The 21,176-nt window shown below is 49.0% G+C and overlaps 1 protein-coding gene across 2 annotated transcripts in view; it reads right to left on the bottom strand.

The window, feature by feature from the left end:
* Positions 1-12,337, bottom strand: part of HEXB (hexosaminidase subunit beta) — a 29,278-nt gene extending 16,941 nt beyond the window's left edge. The window contains exons 1-5 of one of the 2 annotated variants that reach the window (XM_007518514.3): positions 12,123-12,337; positions 6,268-6,413; positions 3,232-3,297; positions 1,900-1,946; positions 1,524-1,634 (exon numbers count right to left, since the gene is read on the bottom strand). In XM_007518514.3, the coding sequence (XP_007518576.2) occupies positions 1,524-1,634; positions 1,900-1,946; positions 3,232-3,297; positions 6,268-6,413; positions 12,123-12,337 (585 nt within the window). The remainder of the gene's footprint in view (positions 1-1,523; positions 1,635-1,899; positions 1,947-3,231; positions 3,298-6,267; positions 6,414-12,122) is intronic. The other variant, XM_060201057.1, reaches the window with a different exon arrangement.
* Between the last annotated feature and the right edge of the window lie 8,839 nt (positions 12,338-21,176).

The raw sequence follows: 21,176 nt of genomic DNA, 5'->3' as shown, positions 1-21,176 counted from the left end.
CTTTCTTTCTTTCTTTCTTCTTCTTCTTCTTTTTGCCTCCAGGGTTATTGTTGGGGCTTGGTGCCAGCACTATAAACCCACTGCTCCTGGAGGCCATTGTTTCCATCTTATTGGATAAGACATAGAGAAGTTGAGAGAGGAAGGGGAAACAGAGAAGGAGAAAGACAGACACCTGCAGACCTGCTTCAGTATTTGCATAAAAATGTGACTAGGAGAATCAAGTGTTTAGAAGAAAATATTGGCAGAACTCTTTTCCATATGAGTTTTAAAGACATCTTCAATGACAAACCCAATTACAAAGAAGACTAAAACAGAAATAAACCTATGGGACTGCATCAAATTAAAAAGCTTCTGCACAGCAAAAGAAACCACCACCCAAACAAATAGACCTCCCACAGAATGGGAGAAGATCTTTACATGTCATACATCAGACAAGAGGCTAATAACCAAAATATACAAAGAGCTCTCCAAATTCAGCAACCAGAAAACAAATGATTCCATCCAAAAATGGGGAGAAGATATGAACAGAAGATTCACTAAAGAAGAGACCCAAAAGGCCAACAAACATTTGAGAAAATGCTTCAAGTCTCTGATTGTCAGAGAAATGCAATAAAGACAACAATGAGATACCGCTTCACTCCTGTGAGAATGTCAGATATCAGAAAAGGTAACAGCAACAAATGCTGGAGAAGGTTGTGGGGTCAAAGGAACCCTCCTGCACCGCTGGTGGGAATGTCAATGGATCCAACCCCTGTGGAGAGCAGTCTGGAGAACACCCAGAAGGCTAGAAGTGGGCCTACCCTGTGACCCTGCAATTCCTCTCCTGGGGATAGATCCTAAGGAACCCAACACACCCATCCAAAAAGATCTGTGTGCACCTGTGTTCACAGCAGCACAATTTGTAATAGCCAAAACCTTGAGGCCACCCAGGTGTCCAACAACAGATGAGTGGCTGAGCAAGTTGTGATCTATATACACAATGGAATACTACTCAGCTATTAAAAATGATGAATTCACCTTCTTCCCCTCATCTTGGATAGAGTTTGAAGGAATCATGTGAAGTGAGATCAGCCAGAAAGACAAGGATGAATATGGAATGATCTCACTCATGGACAGAAGTTGAGAAATAAGAACAGAAGGAAAATACAAAACAGAACTTGGACTGGAATTGGTGTTATGCACCAAAGTCAAAGGCCTCTGGGGGGTGGGGAGGGCTCAGGTCCTGGGACAGAATGACGGAGAAGGACCTAACCTGTTCCCACCACCATGAAAGCAGGAGGCTGGGGGCCAAGTGGTAATTCCCTTCTTAAGAGCCTTCTCTTGCTGTTTCCTTGTACTTTTCAACTGAAAGAATACATTTCCCAGCAGAGGGAGGGATGGAAGCCCAGTGCTTATACTTAGTAAGTGAAAAAAAATCCAAAGATTCCAACCCACATGAAAGTACAAATAAGCATTGCCAAGTAATAATATAAAAAGACACGTCATCGGTACAGGCAATGGATCCAGATGAAATAAATACCTACCAGCGTTTTTAAAATAGTCTTAACTGGCAGGTAATGTCTGGCTGTGTCAATTAAAATTCCTCGGTGAGGAAACCTCGGAGAATCAGTAATGCAGGCTTCATTAATGGTGAACTAGAAAACAAAATAAAAATTTAATTTACACTTAGAATCGTCTCTCGGTTTCAGTTCAGCGAGGGCTGCATCTGTCTTTGAATTAAAAATAAACCAGGAGGGTTGAAAGGAATATGTGCAATTTCCTTTTATCCCCTGAGATAAATGTTTGGAGGAAAAAAAAAACCAAAACTTCAAGAACGAATGAGTAGCCAGAAAAGCCATATTTTTCTTATAGTAACATGTTTACCCAGCAAGTTTAGTCACATATAATAATCATACTTACTTTTCGATCAGAGTCTTCATAAATCAATTGGCTAAAGGTCTCTAAACCTAGGGGAATTATAAAATAATAAAAATTTTGTTGTCCAAACATAGATCCATGACCAGGTGTACTAAATAGAAACAATTTAATATATATGCACTCTCTCTGACTGGGACAATTAAATAGAAACCATTGAATATACACGCACTCTCTCTAACTGGAACAATTAAATAGAAACCATTGAATATATATTCACTCCCTCTAACCAGGACAATTAAATAGAAACCATTGAATATATACGCACTCTCAATTAAATAGAAACCATTGAATATATACGTACTCTCAATTAAATAGAAACCATTGAATATATACGCACTCTCAATTAAATAGAAACCATTGAATATATACGCACTCTCTCTAACTTGTTTTCTAAAATCAAAGTTCCACTTAAATCCCTGCCATCATCTAACAGAAAAAATTTATTTCATAGCACCCATTCTCTGGGTAGAGTTTGAATGATAAAGATATTTTATTTTGGAAATACTTAATAAACCAGTTCTTTTTAAAAAAAAATTGTTATCTTTATTTATTGGATAGAGACAGCCAGAAATTGAGAGGGAAAGAGGAGAGAGAAAGAGAGAGACACCTGTAGCCCTGCTTTCAAAGCTTTCCCCCTGCAGGTGGAAACTGGGGGCTCGAATCCAGGTCCTTGTGCCCTGTAACATGTGCGCTCAACCAGGTGCACCACCACCCGGTCCCATAAACCAGGTCTTAAAGGGTCTGAGGAGACAAAGTTTGGCTTTGCTTGACTATTGAAAGCACAGGCTTAAGCAGTTTCTCTAAGGTGCTGAGTGATGGCTCACCTGCTTACACACACACATTACAGCACACAAGGACCGGGGTTCAAGCCTCTGGTCCCCACCTGCAAGGGGAAAGCTTCACTAGCAGTGAAGCAGGGCTGCAGGTATCTCCCCCCCCATCTCCTTCTCTCAGTTTCTCTCTGTCTTTATCCAATAATAAACAAACAAATAAAAATATTTCTTAAAAAAAACCAAAAAAACAGTTCGAGTCCCCAGCTCCCCACCTGCAGGGGAGTCGCTTCACAGGCGGTGAAGCAGGTCTGCAGGTGTCTGTCTTTCTCTCCCCCTCTCTGTCTTCCCCTCCTCTCTCCATTTCTCTCTGTCCTATCCAACAAAGAGGACATCAATAACAACAACAATAACTACCACAACAATAAAAAACAAGGGCAACTAAAAGGAAAATAAATAAATAAATATTTAAAAAATTAAAAAAATTTAAAAACAAAACAAAAAAATTCTATAGTAGGAAACAATAAAGCCATATAGAGTTTACCTCTCAGCACTCCCCAGACTTCGTTGGCCTTAAGGACAGCCACTGATCCTGACACATTTAAAGCATCTAAATGGGGAAAAAATCTGTTTCTTAATACATCAATAATGCACAATAAACTTCCTCAGACATGTAGTCGGTCATGGGATCACTTTTGTTAGAGCGAGAAACAGACAGTGAGGGGGAGAGAGAGCAAGAGGTACCATCTGTGGTACTTCTGCTGCTTGGTGGTCCTCTGTGGTGACAGGATTTGAATGTCCTGTGGGGTGAGTAAATCCTGCCCTTGAACCAATTTTTTAAATATTTGAGTTATGAGAGGAGAGAAAGAGAGAGAGAGAGAGGGAGAGAGAGAAAGAGAGGAGAGAGAGAGAGGAGAGAAAGAGAGAGAGAGAGAGAGAGAGAGAGAGGAGAGAGAGAGAGAGAGAAAGAGAGAGAGAGAGGAGAGAGAGAGAAAGACAGAGAGAGTCCTTTTGATACATAATGTGCCAGGAATTGAATCTTAGATTGCATGCTGACAAACCTTGTTTTCTTTGCTGCATCACCCCCTAGACTGCCATCATTCACCCCCCCCCCCAATTTTTTTATGATTCGTGATTCAGCCATGGTTCACAAGACTCTAAGATTACTGGGATGTAGTTCCACATTACACCCACCACCAAAGCTCTGTGGCCCTACACCCCCACCCCAGGAACTACCAGAGTTCTCACAAAGTCCTAGAGACACTTTAGTTACTTTTTTTTTTTTTTTTGGCAAGTCCATGTGCTTCATTCTCTGAATTTCACATCTGAGCAGAACTGTGTGGTAGCGTCTTCCACTGCCTTCCCTCCTGAACATGAGCACCTCCTCTCTCACTCATTTTGTCCTGAATGACTTAATATCACTTTAAAATGGCAGAGTAGTACCCCAGTGAGTATGTACCCCATAATTTCCTTTTGTTTTACTTGTGACTTAATATTGATCCACAGAATTATAAGATAATGGGTAAAATTCCATACCATTCCTGCTAACAGAGTTCTGAGTCCCCAGTCCCTCCATTGGAAGCTACAGTCATTCTTCTAAGGTCATAGGTATAAGTTGACTATTATTCCTATATAACTGTCTATTTTTATATATTCTCCCTTTTTAAAAACTTTTTTATTAGCTTTATTTATTGGATAGAGACAGCCAGAAATCGAGAGGGTGAGGATGACAGAGAGGGAGAGAGACAGAGAGACACCTGCAGCCCTGCTTCACCACTTGTAAAGCTTTCCCCCTGCAGGTGAGGACCAGGGTCTTGAACCTGGGTCCTTGTGCACTGTAACGTGTGCTCAGCCAGATGTGCCACCTCCTGACCCCTTAGCCCATTTCCCCCCCAAGTTTTCTTCCTTTTTAAGTCACACCTACACCGACTACTACTTCTGAATGTCCTTCCTTTTGCCTCTTCTCTTTCTGGGTCCCGATGGAATTGGGGTTCAGAGCCCCCAGGTCATCCTCCCTTAACATTTCTCCCTCTCTGAGAGTCTAGATCAAAATTCTTTATGGGGTGCAAAAGGCGGGGCTTGGCTTCTGTAACTGCTTCTCCGCTGGACACTGCCACCACTTCCTTAGGCTGTCACGTGCCAGTGAGCACTTAGGCAGCTTCCATATTTTGGCCTTTGTGACTAATGCAGCTGTGAACATCTCTTTGAATTAGTGTTTTCATGTCCTTTGGAGATACCACTAGCAGTGGAATTGCTGGATCATAAGGTCCTTCCATTTTTGTCTGTGGAAGGACTCGGGAAGAGCTTGCATTTCTTTTTTTTTTTAATATTTTATTTTATTTATTTATTCCCTTTTGTTGCCCTTGTTTTATTGTTGTAGTTATTATTGTTGTCGTCATCGTTGGATAGGACAGAGAGAAACGGAGAGAAGAGGGGAAGACAGAGAGGGGGAGAGAAAGATAGACACCTGCAGACCTGCTTCACCGCCTGTGAAGCGACTCCCCTGCAGGTGGGGAGCCGGGGTTCGAACCGGAATCCTTATGCCGGTCCTTGTGCTTTGCGCCACCTGCGCTTAACCCGCTGCGCTACAGCCCGACTCCCCAAGAGCTTGCATTTCTATCAAGAGTGTAGCCAAGTCCCCTTGGCTCCAAACCCTCAACAGCACTAGCCACGTGCTGGGTCGTTGACACTGGCCATCCTCATGGGCTGAGGTGGGATCTCCTCATGGCTTGCTTGTCTGTTTGTTTTCCTTCTATTTTATTTGATGGGGCAGAAAGACACTGAGACAGGAGTGGGGACTAGTGCATTACTCTGCAGAGCAAAAAAGTCTGAGATAACAGTTAGCTCTGAGTGCTGAGAACATGAGTGATGTATTTTCCCTTTTTACATTTTACATGTAAAGATTTTGTTTTCTTTTTCCTTCTTTCTTTCTTTCTTTCTTTCCTTTCTCCCTTCCTTCCTTCCTTTCTTTTTTTCTTCCTTCCTTTCTTTCTTTCTTCTTCTCCTTCCCTTTCCATTTTTTTTTTTTTTACAAGAGCCCTGCTCAGCTCTGGCTTATGGTGGTGTGGAGAACTGAGCCTTGAACTCTGGAGCCTCAGGTATGAGAGTCTCTTTGCATAACCATTATGCTATCTACCCCCACCCTGTAAAGATTTAAAATTTTTTTAAAAATTACCTTTACTTATTGGATAGAGACAGCCAAAAATTGAGAGGGAAGGGGGAGATAGGGAAGGAGAGACAGAGAGACACCTTCAGCCCTGCTTCACCACTTGCAAAGCTTTCCCCCCTGGAGCTGGAGACTGGGGGCTGGAACCTGGGTCTTTGTGCATTGTAACATGTGCATTCAACCAGGTGTGCCACCACCTGACTCCCCCGACCCTTTCCCCATAAAGATTTTCTACAATGACTAGGTATTACTTTGATAATCAGATTTCAGTGGTCATTGAAAAAAAAAAAAGGGACGGGGGATTACAAACTCACTAGGCAAGCCCTCATGGTGAGTCATGCATGTGCTGAGACTGTCTTGGGCCCTTCTGTCTGCAAAAACAAGAAGACACATTCACAGGAGACAGACACTCACAGGACTCATCTGAAGAGATGCTGGGGAAAGCATCACACTCTGAGTCTTGGACAACCAAGGCCGTGAGCTGCTGCAGCTGCCCATGTTTGTTGAGTCTGGGAGACCGATGACGCGTCTTGTGGGCACCGAAAATATAGCCGTGGTACCTGCAGGAGGAATGCATCCACGCAAGGCTTTAGACCATTGTGATTCTACATACATATAATACATATGCTAGACATTTAATTGACTCCTCAAATCATGCGACAGTGTTTTCGTCCAACTATAATCTCTGACCCCGTGTCATACTGTAGAACCCACTAGGGAGTCCTCAGAGACAGAATCAGTCTTTCTCTCTGTCTTTTTAATTTGTTTTCTATATTTATTTATTTATTATTGGATAGAGACAGAGAGAATTGAAGAGGGAAGGGGGAGATAGAGAGGGAGAGAGACAGAGAGACACCTGCAGCCCTGCCTCATCACTACTAAAACTTTCCCCCTGCAGGTGGGGACCAGGAGCTTGAACCCGAGTCCTTGTGCGCTGTAGTGTGTGCCACCGCCTGGCCCCCAATCCATCTCTCTTTCCCTCTCTGCCATCAGGTGTAAAGCTGAGGCTCAGACCTCGACAGCTTAGCCATTTTCTTCCTCTGTTTTTTTCTCCCTCCCCCCATAGGGGGGGTTCATGGTTTACAGTCGACAGTAAAATACAGCCGTTGGTCCATGTGTAACATCTCCCAGTTTTCCACATAACTGTCTGACCCCCACTAGGTCCTCCTCCACCATCATGTTCCAGGACCTGAGCCCCCCCCTCCCCTCAGAGTCCCTGACTTTGGTGCAGTGTACCAACTCCAGTCCAAGTTCTGCTTACTGTTTCTCTTCTGTTTTCGTTTTTAAACTTGTGTCTATATATAAAAATCATCTCATATTCATTCTTCTCTCTCTCTTTTAATATCAGAGCACTGACAGCTACCATGTGCACTCTGCCTTGTGCTTCACCACTGGGCCCCCAAACCAGAACATCTGAAGAGCAGAATCCAAGAATGAGGACTTTATAAGCGCTCTCCTCCGCCCCACCCTCACCGCACTGAAGTGCTCCAGGAATTCCCCGTTCAGAACGAGTCATGAAACATGAATGCTAATGCCGTCATTCTCACCAGTAATGGTGAGGCCAAGTTTCTCATCCCAAGTCCGTGAAGAGAAGATACCTCTCTCTCTCTCTCTCTCTCTGCACATAACGTGTGAACCGCTTGCAGCAAGCGGAGATGGAAAGAATAGACTTGTGGTCCGGGAGGTGGTGCAGTGGATAAAGCTTTGGACTCTCAAGCATGAGGTCCTGAGTTTCAGCCCCAGCAGCGCATGTGCCAGAGTGATGTCTGGTTCTTTCTCTCTCCTCCTGTCTTTCTTATTAATAAATAATTTTTTTTTTTTAAAAAAAGAAGATGCAAGATTCCTCAAGAAACTGTCAAAGGAGAATAGCAACTATTCCCAACATGTTTCCAGTTTCATGGCTTCCCAGTGTGTGAGGCAATCATTTCTTCTTGCTTAAGCCAGAGTGAATCAGGCTTCCTATTTCTCTCCAATAAAAATATCTCAGTACAAAAATCTCCCCCAGTAAGCTTCGTGACTGGTAAAGCAAGGCTGCAGGTATCTCTCTGTCTCTCTCCCTCTCTGTCTTCCCCTTCCCTCTCAATTTCTGGCTGTCTCTATCCAATAAATAAATAAAGATAATAAGAGAAAATATTTTTAAAAATCTCCCCCAGTAAGGTCACAGCCCACAGAATTCCCACTTAAGTCTTGGAAATTTCCCTTCTGCTGTCCCCAAGTGTCAGAGAAAGAACGTATTATGTAAGCATTTAAAGGCACTGAGAGAAAAAAAAAAGCTTCATAAGCAGCCTTTTAAAAAATATTTATTTATTTATTTATTTCCTTTTTGTTGCCCTTGTTTTTATTCTTGTTATAGTTATCATTGTTGTTGATATTGTCATTGTTGGATAGGACAGAGAGAAATGGAGAGAGGAGGGGAAGACAGACTGGGGGAAAGACAGACACCTGCAGACCTGCTTCACCGCCTGTGAAACGACTCCCCGGCAGGTGGGGAGCTGGGGGCTCAAACCAGGATCCTCATGCTGGTCTTTGCGCTTTGCGCCACCTGCGCTTAATCTGCTGCGCCATTGCCCGACTCCCTAAGCAGTCTTTTATAGATTTTGACAAGTCAGTAAGTTGTGTATGCTATGTGTCTGTCAGAACGTCTTGTGCTTTTCCAGAGAAGTAAGTGGAGGTAGGATGTGTGTGGGAATTAACTAGGGAGTGGGGGAGTGGGGTGATGAAGGTGCCAAGGGCCTTTTCCCGATCATCATCCTATTGGTGGGTTCGCGGCCTAAAGTACAGCGCTGACGGAGGGTACAGTCTCACTTCTGTGGTGTCTGCAGACCACTCTGCCCCAGTTGAGGTCCTTTCCACCCCATGCACAGGGCTCAGGAGTCCTCCCCCGCCCAGCCCATGCCCATAGGGCTCTCTTTTATAGGAGAGCCTTGGCACATTCAAAAGGAAATTAAGATAACTGAACTGTGTACTTTGAAGTGCTTGAGATGACAAATCATATCTCATGCAGATTTAATTGAAAGTTAAAAAAAAAAAAAAAACTAGAGGAGGGAGTTGGGCTGTAGCACAGCAGGTTTAACGCACGTGGCGCAAAGCACTAGGACCGGCGTAAGGATCCTGGTTCGAGCCCCCGGCTCCCCACCTGCAGGGGAGTCACTTCACAGGCAGTGAAGCAGGTCTGCAGGTGTCTGTCTTTCTCTCCCCCTCTCTGTCTTCCCTTCCTCTCTCCATTGCTCTCTGTCCTATCCAACAACGATGACAACAACAATAACTACAACAATAAAACAACAAGGGCAACAAAAGGGAATAAATAAATAAATAAATAAAAAGATAAAAGAAAAAAACTAGAGGAAATTAAAATTGTTAGTAAATTTGAGAGCTGAGTTAGGTGCGACTCCTCCTCAAATAAGGAAACTCTAGACCCACAAAAAGTCAAACTTCTGAGATAGTGGTGTCTGATGTGTTGAGTCATGTCAGCCTTTCAGGAACTGAGAGAGCACAACTCTTTGCTAATTTAAATAATGAGCAGTTGGAGCTGAGAGCTGGCTGAGCTGTAGAGCTGTGGTTTCAGGTGTGGAGCTCTGGGCCGGATCACAGGCCCCACATGGGGGCACCATGGACACACCAGGGATGAAGACCAGTGGGGCTCCCTGGGTGACGGGATGGTGCACTATGTAGAGAAATGAAACTGTAAGAATAAAGGATACGGGGGTTGGGCTGCAGCGCAGCGGGTTAAGCGCACGTGGCACAAAGCACAAGGACCGGCTTAAGGATCCCGGTTTGAGCCCCCGGCTCCCCACCTGCAGGGGAGTCGCTTCCCAGGCGGTGAAGCAGGTCTGTAGGTGTCTGTCTTTCTCTCCCCCTCTCTGTCTTCCCCTCCTCTCTCCATTTCTCTCTGTCCTATGTAACAACGATAACATCAATATCTACAACATTAATAAAACAAGGGCAACCAAAGGGAAAATAAATAAATAAATAAAAAGAAAAAAAAAACAAAAACAAAATCATGAAACATCTCAGCTAAGGGAAAAATATTAAAAAAAAAAAAACAGAATGAAAAACAGAAATTCACATGTAGCACGAGATGCTCCATGCTCTGGAAGATGGAAAAGCAACCGTGTGTCAGACAGACAAACCCCTCTGCCTCCAGAGTGTCTATCATTCAAAGCAGGGTTTGTGATGGAAACTAGACTCTGCAGAGACAGGGCCCCCCGAGTTCTGCGCTGCCAAGGACGTAGGCTGTGAGTATCGCTAAACCCCAGGCAGTTTCTGGGACGCCCCACGCTGTCAAAGGCTTTCTAATGGTAGCTTGCTTTTCCTCTGGAACAGTGTCCCTCCTGAGACCCTGGAGCACTGATGTGAGCCTCCATGGTCTCAAGCCCTAAACACAGGACGGATGCTTTACAACCTGGTTCCTAACAATTCAGGGTATGTCTAATCGCTGCTTTATCCCTGGCAATAGTTAGCTGGGTAAACTATCTGGATAATCACCCATACTGCCTTGAAACAAGTCTTGTGTATAAACTGTTTCACAGAAGAGTCCAGGCCTGGCTATGGAAACTAATTATTGCAAATTAACCCCAAAGGGACAGGGTGACCTGAAATTGATATATTGGCTAGTCAAAGACTCAGTACTCGGTTCACAGGAGCTGTTTTACAAGCAACAATTAAAATGCTAAAACTAAACTTACATAGAAAGCATCAGAACTCATGTCACTGCTACCCTCACTGCCAACTCTGTTTTCAGGGAAACATTCAAGTTTTGAAACCTGTTGTAAGCTTTGTTTCAGGAGGAAATATACCAAATCTTTTCAAGATCCAGTAGCCAAACATCTGGAAGTTGGATGACCTGTTGGCATCAAGCTCATCCCTTTTTGCCTGGAACCCAACCCCTGACTTCCCAGCCTCCCCCCCAACACCTGTTCAAAGGTTCCTCCAGTCAAAGGCAAAGGGAGGCAGATGTGAGTGCCACTCCCAAAGCAAAGAGGCTTTTTCTTGTCCCCAAAGTCCGCGTGACCCTGCTTGTCTTCTGTTCAGCTGCCACCCACGGCACAATTACCCACTAATGTGCAGGCTTGAGGAGCCAAACTCCAGAGCCAGACAGGCAGCTGCGAGGACAAGCACAAGCCTGAACGTGGGGACAAGAGAAGCAGGAACAGCCTTTGCGAGACACCTCAAAGTGAATACAGACCCACGGCACCTTTGCACGGGAGCAGAGGCTTGGGGAGGGGTCCAAAATTCGGCAGTGCCCAACTGAAAAGCTTCTCTGCATCAGAACTGTTTTGTGTTAGATTTGTAAAGATTTTATTAGTGCTTTAATATTGATTCACAAAACTATGGGGTACAGTCCCACCCTGTTCCCACCACCAGAGTCCCCATCGCCCTCCACTGGAAACTGCGGTGGTCTTCTCAAGTTCACAGATAGGGGTGACTGTTATTTCTAGAACAATCTATATTTATAGATAGTTGCCCATTTTTTCCATGGTCCTGCCTCCCCTTCCTTTCTGAGTCACACCTACACCTTGTTACTACTTCAGAATCGCCTCCCTCTTCCCCTCTTGTCTCTCTGGGTCCTGATGGAATTGGGATTCAGAGCCCTCTGGTCATCTTCCCCCGACATTTCTCCCCCTCTGGAGTCTGGACCCAAATTCTTTATGGGGAGCAGAAGGTGGGAGTTCTGGTTTCTGTCATTGCTTCTCTGCTGGACATGGGTGTTGGCAGGTGGATCCACACCCCCAGCCTGTGTCTGTCTGTCCCTAGTGGGGCAGGGCTCTGGGGAGGGGAGGCTCCAGGACACATGGGGGAGGGCGTCTGCCCAGGGAAGTCAGGATGGAAGAAACATGATCTTAACTGCAATTTGGTTTCTGAAAGTCTGTATCAGAATTGTTACAGATTGGGGAGCTAGTCAGCTGAGGGGAACCCCGGTCACCAAGCTGTTTGCAGTCCCTTTCCTGGGAGCACTCCCTTCAGGTAAGTAGCTCCTGGACCTCTTGGTCCCCTTCACCCGGAACAAGGTCTTCAGTCTCTGCTTGGCCACCCTCCGCCTGGCACTTGGCAGAGTTCACCCTGCACCTTCTTTCTGGGGCAGGGTGAGGGCTCGAGCTGCTGCACCTCTTCTAGACCACATTTTTTAATTCGGTGAGCCGGTCCCAAGAGTGTCACCCAGGCGTGTCTGTGCACGTGACAGGAGGAGGCTAGGCGGACACAGCTCCCCAAAGCGCACCCCTCTGTGTTGTGGGGACCCCTCCTCCCGGTTCCCCTAAGGGAGCACTCACCGCAGAAACGCCTTCTGCAGGAGCGTGCAGAAGGGACCCAAGGTGGAGGCGGGATGGTGGCTGATGCGGAAGGTTTCCGGCGACAGGTGCAGCAGGTGAGGCGACAGATGCACCGACAGGGGCAGGGGCCACAGGCCCGGGTTCCGCAGGGCAGAGGCCGCGGGGGCGAGGGGCGCGGGCGCCAGCAGCGCGCAGAGTAGCAGGTGCAGCCGCATGGCCGCACACCTGCCGGGGAGGGTGTGCGGGGAGTACCTGCCGGGGAGGGTCTGGGGGGCGCACCTGCCTGGGAGGGTCTGCGGGGCGCACCTGCCGGGGAGGGCCTGCGGGGGCGCACCTGCCGGGGAGCGTCTGAGGGGCGCACCTACTGGGGAGGGTCTGCGGGGCGCACCTGCCCGGGAGGGCCTGGGGGGCGCACCTGCCGGGGAGGGTCTGGGGGCGCACCTGCCGGGGAGGGTCTGCGGGGCGCACCTGCCGGGGAGGGTCTGGGGGCGCACCTGCCGGGGAGGGTCTGCGGGGCGCACCTGCCGGGGAGGGTCTGCGGGGCGCACCTGCCGGGAGGGCCTGCGGGGCGCACCTGCCGGGAGGGTCTGGGGGCGCACCTGCCGGGGAGGGTCTGGGGGGCGCACCTGCCGGGGAGGGTCTGCGGGGGCGCACCTGCCGGGGAGGGTCTGTGGGGCGCAGCTGCCGGGGAGGGCCTGCGGGGCGCACCTGCCGGGGAGGGCCTGGGGGGCGCACCTGCCGGGGAGGGTCTGGGGGGCGCACCTGCCGGGGAGGGTCTGCGGGGCGCAGCTGCGGGGGAGGGTGTGCTGGGCGCACCTGCTGGGGAGGGCCTGGGGGGCGCACCTGCCGGGGAGGGTCTGGGGGGCGCAGCTGCGGGGGAGGGTGTGTGGGGCGCACCTGCCGGGGAGGGTCTGCGGGGCGCACCTGCCGGGGAGGGTCTGCGGGGCTCCTGGGGTCCTGCAGCCTCGGCCGACTTTGCTCTCCCGGAGGTGGAGTGGAAGCCCGAGAGAGATCCCGAGTCACAGGGCCAGGTCTGCCCTCCCCCTGCCTCCACCCCCACAGCCCGCAAGCCCCAGGCGCCACAGCGCGGCAGAGCCTGGGAGGTTTCAAGAGAGAGGAGAGGGAGAGGATACACAGACCTCAAAAGGGACCCAGCGGCCACACTAAGGACTCACTGTACAAGGAAGAAATGCACTTGGAAGGACTAATACTGTCTGAGTCTAATTAGGAAAAAAAAAAAAAAAACTATTTCAGAAAAGGATGAATATGGCAAAACACTCTCCAACTGAGGGTTATTACACTCCAAGTCTGAAGCCAAGACAGGCTGAGAAAGCACGGCTAGAATGGGTCTGCTGACAAGTTTTGTCTCTTGTTTCTATTGCTTATTCCCTTACCGGTGACTCAGTGCTGTGCATCTGTCTAATGGGGCAGAGTGCTCTGAGCACCTCTCAAAGAAACAAAAATCTGCTTGTGATCTGACTAAATCTGGAGGAGGGCACCAAAGTAAAAACCCTGTGGTGAGGGGGAGGGTGGACATTCAGCCTCCCGGGGCAGGGGGTGGGGGTAGTGGGAAGGGGGTGGGAGGGGACACAGTCTTTTGGTGGTGGGAATGGTGTTATGTACACTCCTATTAAATTGTAGTCATATAAATCACTATTTAATTAATATGAGAGGGGGAAATTGATTGTATGTCTCGAACTTTTAAAAACACAGACTGAGTCTTTTTAATATATAGGGTGAGTCTTTGATATGTTGACTCTCTCAAAAGCCTACACCAGGGAGAACAGAAGCAACCAGTGGCACAGCTATATACAAGATGCTGGGTATTATAAGCAAATCCTAACAAAGAGACTTTTCAAAGTTAACCCAATTACCAAATAATGTGATGATAACAATAACTATCCACTGTCTTCTTGAACCCTAAGATAGCAGGAACCTCACATTTCCACTATAGAGCCTATATTTCTCCCAGTTCTGGAACCTTAGGGTGGGGCCCACTTTCCTGCATGCTTCTCTCAATTCATACTAAATAATATTGCATCCGCTGATCACAACCTAATCAATGCAACGAGTGCCACCTCAGCATGCTTCACTTCAGACTGTGTCCAGAGACTTCAGGTGTGGAATGACAACCCTTCAGCTTCATTACTCAGGTGAGAATGTTCCTTTCATAAGATTCTCTAATTCTATTCCAGGTAGTTCACTTCCTAACAAAGTCCCCAAACCTAGATATAGACCAGGTCCCCTGAGATAGAGCATATGTTCACATGTATCCATAAACTAAGGCAAAATATATAACTGAAGGTCATTTGTTTGAAACTTGGGACTTTTTCAAAGCTGTCTGCAGACAGAATGTTGCGATATGGGGTCTTTGGAACACATAGCAGGCGGTCTTCCTATGTCTCTCTCAATCACTGATGAGGAAAGAATAGAGTGTTACGGTTCTTTATTAAAATATTTAATTTATTTTTGATAAGAGACAGAAGAAGTTGAAAGGAAAGGGGAAGTAAAGGAGAGAGGTAGAGATAGATAGATAGAGAGAGAGAGACCTGCAGCACTGTTTCACCACCTGTGAAGCTTCCTCCCTACAGATGGGGACTGGGAGCTTAAAGGTGGGTCCTGTTGTTCGCCAGAGATCCCAAGTGGTCCCTCACTTTCAGAGGTCAGGAGGCCCTGAGAGAGTCACTCGGGGGTGTGAGGCTGGCTCTAGGGCATAGCATGGGATCTTGTGCCCCTAGGACTTGTGGGCTCTGGGCAGTGTTGTCCTGAAGACATGCGTGAGCTGGTGTGTGAAGGACCGGAAAGTCCAGCCCGACCCCCAGGAGCCCTGGCCAGGATGTACCGTCTCTTGTTGAAGACTGGCTGCTTCACTGAGGGAGCCTGAGGCTGCCTTCAAGAGCTGACTGATCAAAGTGCCGCCCGAGTGAGTGCCCTGTGGGAGGACACAGCTGGAGGCTAAGCCCCTCTGATCACTTGTCTTCATTTTTAATTTTTAAAAAAATCTTTATTTATTTATTCAATAGAGACAGCCAGAAATGGAGGGGGCAGGGGGAGACAGGGAGAGAGAGAGAGAGAAAGAGAGAGAGAGACACCTGCAGCCCTGCGTCACCACTCGTGAAGCTTTCCCCTTGCAGGTGGGGACCAGGGCCTTGAACATTATAACATATGTGCTCAACCACATGTGCTACCACCCAGCCCCAATTTGTCTTTCTAAAACTAGATTAATTTTGGTTTAATGAGAGAGATACACAGAAAGAAAGACACAGAGAGATATCAGGAGGGGGCAGAGGGTGGCGCACCTGGTTAAGCACTCACATTACAGCGCACAAGGACTCAGGTTCAAGGCCCTGGTCCCCACCTGCAGGGGGAAAGCTTCACAAGTGGTGAAGCAGGGCTGAAGGAGTCTTTCTGTCTGTCTCTCCCTCTCTTTCTCCTCCTCTCCTTTCAATTTCTCTTTGTTTCTATCTAATAATAAAATAAATAAAAAGTATTTTGAAAGAGAGAGAGAGAGATCAGAGCACTGACTAGCTCTAGCTTATGGTGGTGATGAGAACTGAACCTGGGACCTCGAAGCCTCAAGCATGGGTGAGAAAGAAAACCTTCCGAGTGGGAGTCGGGCTGTAGCGCAGCGGGTTAAGCGCAGGTGGCGCAAAGCACAAGCACCGGCATAAGGATCCCGGTTCGAATCCCGGCTCCCCACCTGCAGGGGAGTCGCTTCACAGGTGGTGAAGCAGGTCTGCAGGTGTCTGTCTTTCTCTCTCCCTCTCTGTCTTCCCCTCCTCTCTCCATTTCTCTCTGTCCTATCCAACAACAATAATAACTACAACAATAAAAAAACAACAAGGGCAACAAAAGGGAATAAATAAATAAAATAAAAAAAAAGAAAAAAAAATCTTCCGAGTATCTACCAAGGAATCTTTTTTTAAAAAAATTATTTTCTTTATTCATTTATTGGATAGAGACAGCTGGAAATCAAGAGGGGAAGGAGAGAGAGAGAGAGAGAGAGAGAGAGAGAGAGAGAGCCCTGCTTCACCACTTGTGAAGCTTTCCCCCTACAGGTGTGGACCAGGGGCTTGAACCCGGGTCTTGGCGCATCATAACATATGCTCTCAACCAGGTATGCCACCACCCAGCCCCAAAGCCTTCCCTTTTTCTTAGCCAGCATCCTTGCTCCGTCTCCACCGCCGTTCACCCTACGTGACATGTGCTGAGCTGAGATCACATGGAGCTAAATAAAGAAATGCAGCCGGCTAGGAAGCAGACGGCAGGCGCTCAGGATATGTGCTGCACTTAAGAGGTGGACGTTCTTCAAAGGAGACGGCGGCCATGGGAGACTGAACTGAAACGACGGATGACAGCCAGAGGGCTCAGTGCGCTGCTCTAGTGAGCTAAGCCTGGTAGCCACGTGGCTGTATTTCCATTTCTGTGAGTGACCTGTCCACAGCCAGAAGCTGCTGGAGACTAGGAAACACTGGTACCTTCTTCTCCTCCCTCTCCTGCTCCTGTTCCTCTTCTGCTCCTCCTTCTCCTGCTCCTATTTATTGGCATTAGGGTTATTTGAGTTTGGTGTCAGCATGAGGAATTCACAATGCATATTCTTTTTTCTTCTGCTAGGGCTGAAAGAAATCGAGAGGGACGAGGAGAGACAGAAGGAGGAAGAGAAGGAGACTTGCTACGCTGCCTCGCCGCTCATGAAGTTTTCCTCCACAGGAGGGGACCTGGGGCTTGAACCATCATCCTTTGGGCGCGGTAAGCTATACACTCTGTGGTGTGAGCCACCACCTGTCCTGAGACACTGCCGTGTCACAAACCCCGCTCTGCACTGCCTGCTACATGTCACATGTGTGCATATTCCATATCTGGGTCGGGGTCCACAGGCTGGGGCTCGTCCCACGGGTGGGGAAAGTTCAGAGGTGTGAGAGCAGGAATTGGACTCCCCCTGCATTCTCTCCCCTTCTCGGCAAGCCTGGTCTGTCCCTCTTCTGAGATGGAGCCTGATCTTGGATATTCACACGTGAAATGCTTCTGCTGTGCTGTTGGTGGTGGCTGGAGCCACACTAGGCGGATGCCTGATGGGGACAGACAGCATCTGCACACGAAGCAATGTCCCTGCATGCTGGCATAGGGGAGACAGACAGCATCTGTACACGGAGTGTCCCTGGGTGTTGGCACAGGGGAGACAGACAGCATCTGCACACGGACTGTCCCTGTGTGCTGGCACAGGGGAGACAGACAGTGTCTGCACACGGAGTGTCCCTGCGTGCTGGCACAGGGGAGACAGACAGCGTCTGCACACGGACTGTCCCTGCGTGCTGGCATAGGGGAGACAGACAGCGTCTGCACACGGGGTGTCCCTGCGTGCTGGCATAGGGGAGACAGACAGCATCTGCACACGGAGTGTCCCTGTGTGCTGGCACAGGGGAGACAGACAGCATCTGCACACGGGGTGTCCCTGTGTGCTGGCATAGGGGAGACAGACAGCATCTGCACACGAAGCAATGTCCTTGCGGGCTGGCATAGGGGAGACAGACAACGTCTGCACACGGAGTGTCCCTGGGTGCTGGCACAGGGGAGACTGACAGCATCTGCACATGGAGTGTCCCTGCGTGCTGGCATAGGGGAGACAGACAGCATCTGCACACGGGGTGTCCCTGGGTGCTGGCACAGGGGAGACAGACAGCATCTGCACACGGACTGTCCCTGCGTGCTGGTACAGGGGAGACAGACAGCGTCTGCACACGGAGTGTTCCTGCGTGCTGGCACAGGGGAGATAGACAGCGTCTGCACACGGACTGTCCCTGCGTGCTGGCATAGGGGAGACAGACAGCATCTGCACACGGGGTGTCCCTGGGTGCTGGCACAGGGGAGACAGACAGCATCTGCACACGGACTGTCCCTGCGTGCTGGTACAGGGGAGACAGACAGCGTCTGCACACGGAGTGTTCCTGCGTGCTGGCACAGGGGAGATAGACAGCGTCTGCACACGGACTGTCCTTGCGTGCTGGCATAGGGGAGACAGAACGTCTGCACACGGAGTGTCCCTGGGTGCTGGCACAGGGGAGACAGACAGCGTCTGCACACAGAGTGTCCCTGCGTGCTGGCACAGGGAGACAGACAGCGTCTGCACACGGGGTGTCCCTACGTGCTGGCACAGGGGAGACAGACAACATCTGCACACAGACATTGTCTGCACACGGAGTGTCCCTGCATGCTGGCATAGGGGAGACAGACAGCATCTGCACACGGGGTGTCCCTGCATGCTGGCATTGGGGAGACAGACAGCATCTGCACATGGAGTGTCCCTGTGTGCTGGCACAGGGAGACAGACAGCATCTGCACAGGGACAGCATCTGCACACGGAGTGTCCCTGTTTGCTGGCACAGGGAGACAGACAGCGTCTGCACAGGGATAGCATCTGCACACGGAGTGTCCCTGCGTGCTGGCACAGGGAGACAGACAGCGTCTGCACACAGACAGTGTCTGCACACGGAGTGTCCCTGCGTGCTGGCATAGGGGAGACAGACAGCGTCTGCACACGGGGTGTCCCTGCGTGCTGGCATAGGGGAGACAGACAGTGTCTGCACACGGAGTGTTCCTGCGTGCTGGCACAGGGGAGACAGACAGCATAGGGGAGACAGACAGCATCTGCACACGAAGCAATGTCCTTGCGTGCTGGCATAGGGGAGACAGACAACGTCTGCACACGGAGTGTCCCTGGGTGCTGGCACAGGGGAGACAGACAGCATCTGCACACAGGGTATCCCTGCGTGCTGGCACAGGGGAGACAGACAGCATCTGCACACGAAGCAATGTCCTTGCGTGCTGGCATAGGGGAGACAGACAACGTCTGCACACGGGGTGTCCCTGCGTGCTGGCACAGGGAGACAGACAGCATCTACACACGGGGTGTCCCTGCGTGCTGGCACAGGGAGACAAACAGCGTCTGCACACAGAGTGTCCCTGGGTGCTGGCACAGGGGAGACAGACAGCATCTGCACACAGACATTGTCTGCACACGGAATGTCCCTGCGTGCTGGCATAGGAGAGACAGACAGCGTCTGCACACGGGGTGTCCCTGCATGCTGGCATTGGGGAGACAGACAGCATCTGCACACGGGGTGTGAAAACTTCACTTAGAAAAATGAAAACACAGAAATAGAGACCTGTGCATCATTCCGGCCAAATGACATGAGCTACTTCAAGCTTAGTGCTCTTTAAAAAAAAAACTTTATTTTCTTTATTGAGTAGAGACAGACAGAAGTCAAGAGGGAAGTAAGAGACAGAGAGGAAGAGAGACAGAGAGACGCCTGCAGCCCTGCTTCACCACTTGCAAAGCTTTCCCCCTGCAGGGGGGGACCAGGGGCTTGAACCTGGATCCTTGCACATTGTAACGTGCGCTCAACAAGGTGCACCCCCAAGCTTAGAGTTTTATGGACTTTATAAGGACCCTGATTTCTCTTCCTTTCCAAGCCACACCTACATACATGACTGCTTCCTCTAGGCCTCTTCCTTCCTCTCCCCTCCAGCTAACGGAGAGAGAGGGCCAACTTCCTGCTCAGGTGTTCTTCAAATTCTCCAACCTTTCAGTAACCGAGCCTGAAACAGGCTGTTGGTCACAGGGTTCTGAGTCCCAAAGGAACTGGGGTTCAGTTCCTCTGGGCCTTGTCTTCCCATTAAAATACTTTAAGGGGGCCGGGTGGTAGCGCGGTGAGTTAAGCGCACATGGCACAAAGCGCAAGTACCAATGTAAGGATCCCGGTTCGAGCCCCCGGGCTCCCCACCTGCAGGGGGGCTGCTTCACAGTCGGTGAAGCAGGTCTGCAGGTGTCCATCTTTCTCTCTCCCTCTCTGTCTTCCCCTCCTCTCTCCATTTCTTTTTAAAATCTTTTTAAAAATATTTATTTCCTTTTGTTGCCCTTGTTGTTTTATTGTTGTAGCTATTATTATTATTGATATCATCATTGTTGTTGGATAGTACAGAGAGAAATGGAGAGAGGAGGGGAAAACAGAGGGGGGAGAGAAAGACAGACACCTGCAGACCTGCTTCACCGCCTGCCTGTGAAGTGACTCCCCTGCAGGTGGGAACCAGGATCCTTACGCTGGTCCCTGCACTTTGTGTCACGTGCGCTTAACCCACAGTGCTACCGCATGACTCCCTCCTCTCTCCATTTCTGTCTTATCCAACAATGACAGCAATGGCAACAATAACAGTAACAACAACAACAAGGGAAAAAATGGGAAAAGCGGCCTCCATGAGCAGTGGATTTGTAGTACAAGCACTGAGCCCCCAGTAATAACCCTGGAGGCAAAAAAAAGAAAAAAGAAAGAAAACAAAGTAAGGAATTCTATTTTCAACTTTTTTTAAATTTGTGATTTAATCATGATTAACAAGATTGTAAGGTAACAGGGGTACAATCCCACACAGCTCCCACCCCCAGAGCTCCCTGTCCCAGCCCCTCCATTGGAAGCTTCCCTGTTCTTTATCCCTCTGGGAGTCTGGACCAGAATTCTCTATGGGGAGCAGAAGGTGGGAGTTCTGGCTTCTGTCACTGCTTCTCCGCTGGACATGGGTGTTGGCAGGTGGATCCACACCCCCAGCCTGTGTCTGTCTGTCCCTAGTGGGGCAGGGCTCTGGGGAGGGGAGGCTCCAGGACACATGGGAGAGGGCGTCTGCCCAGGGAAGTCAGGATGGGATTGTGGGAGCATCTGCAACTGGGTGGCTGAAAGGTGGGAAGAAATAAATAAAATTGTTTAACAAACAGGAACCCAAAGGTAGGAATAGAGCAGATGAAACTAGGGATGTTTGTGTGGGAAGAAGCTAGGAAGTCTATTTTAGCTAAGTTTCAAGGAGCCAATGACTTAGTAATTTTTGCCTGAGTCTGACTGATAGCTAACATGCAGATGGACTAACAGTATTGCCTGGGAAAATGGTGTCAGAGTTGAGAATAGGCTAGAAAGCTGGGTTAGGGCAGAAAGCAGCTCCCAAACATGTGGAAATATGAAGAGAGTATATAAATACCATTAACTGCTAACCCTGTTGATCTGACCAGGGCCC

Source organism: Erinaceus europaeus, chromosome 11, assembly GCF_950295315.1.
Source record: "Erinaceus europaeus chromosome 11, mEriEur2.1, whole genome shotgun sequence".
Classification (NCBI taxonomy): domain Eukaryota; kingdom Metazoa; phylum Chordata; class Mammalia; order Eulipotyphla; family Erinaceidae; genus Erinaceus; species Erinaceus europaeus.
Note: the sequence above shows the minus strand (reverse complement) of the source record. Positions and strands in the feature narration are given on the sequence as shown.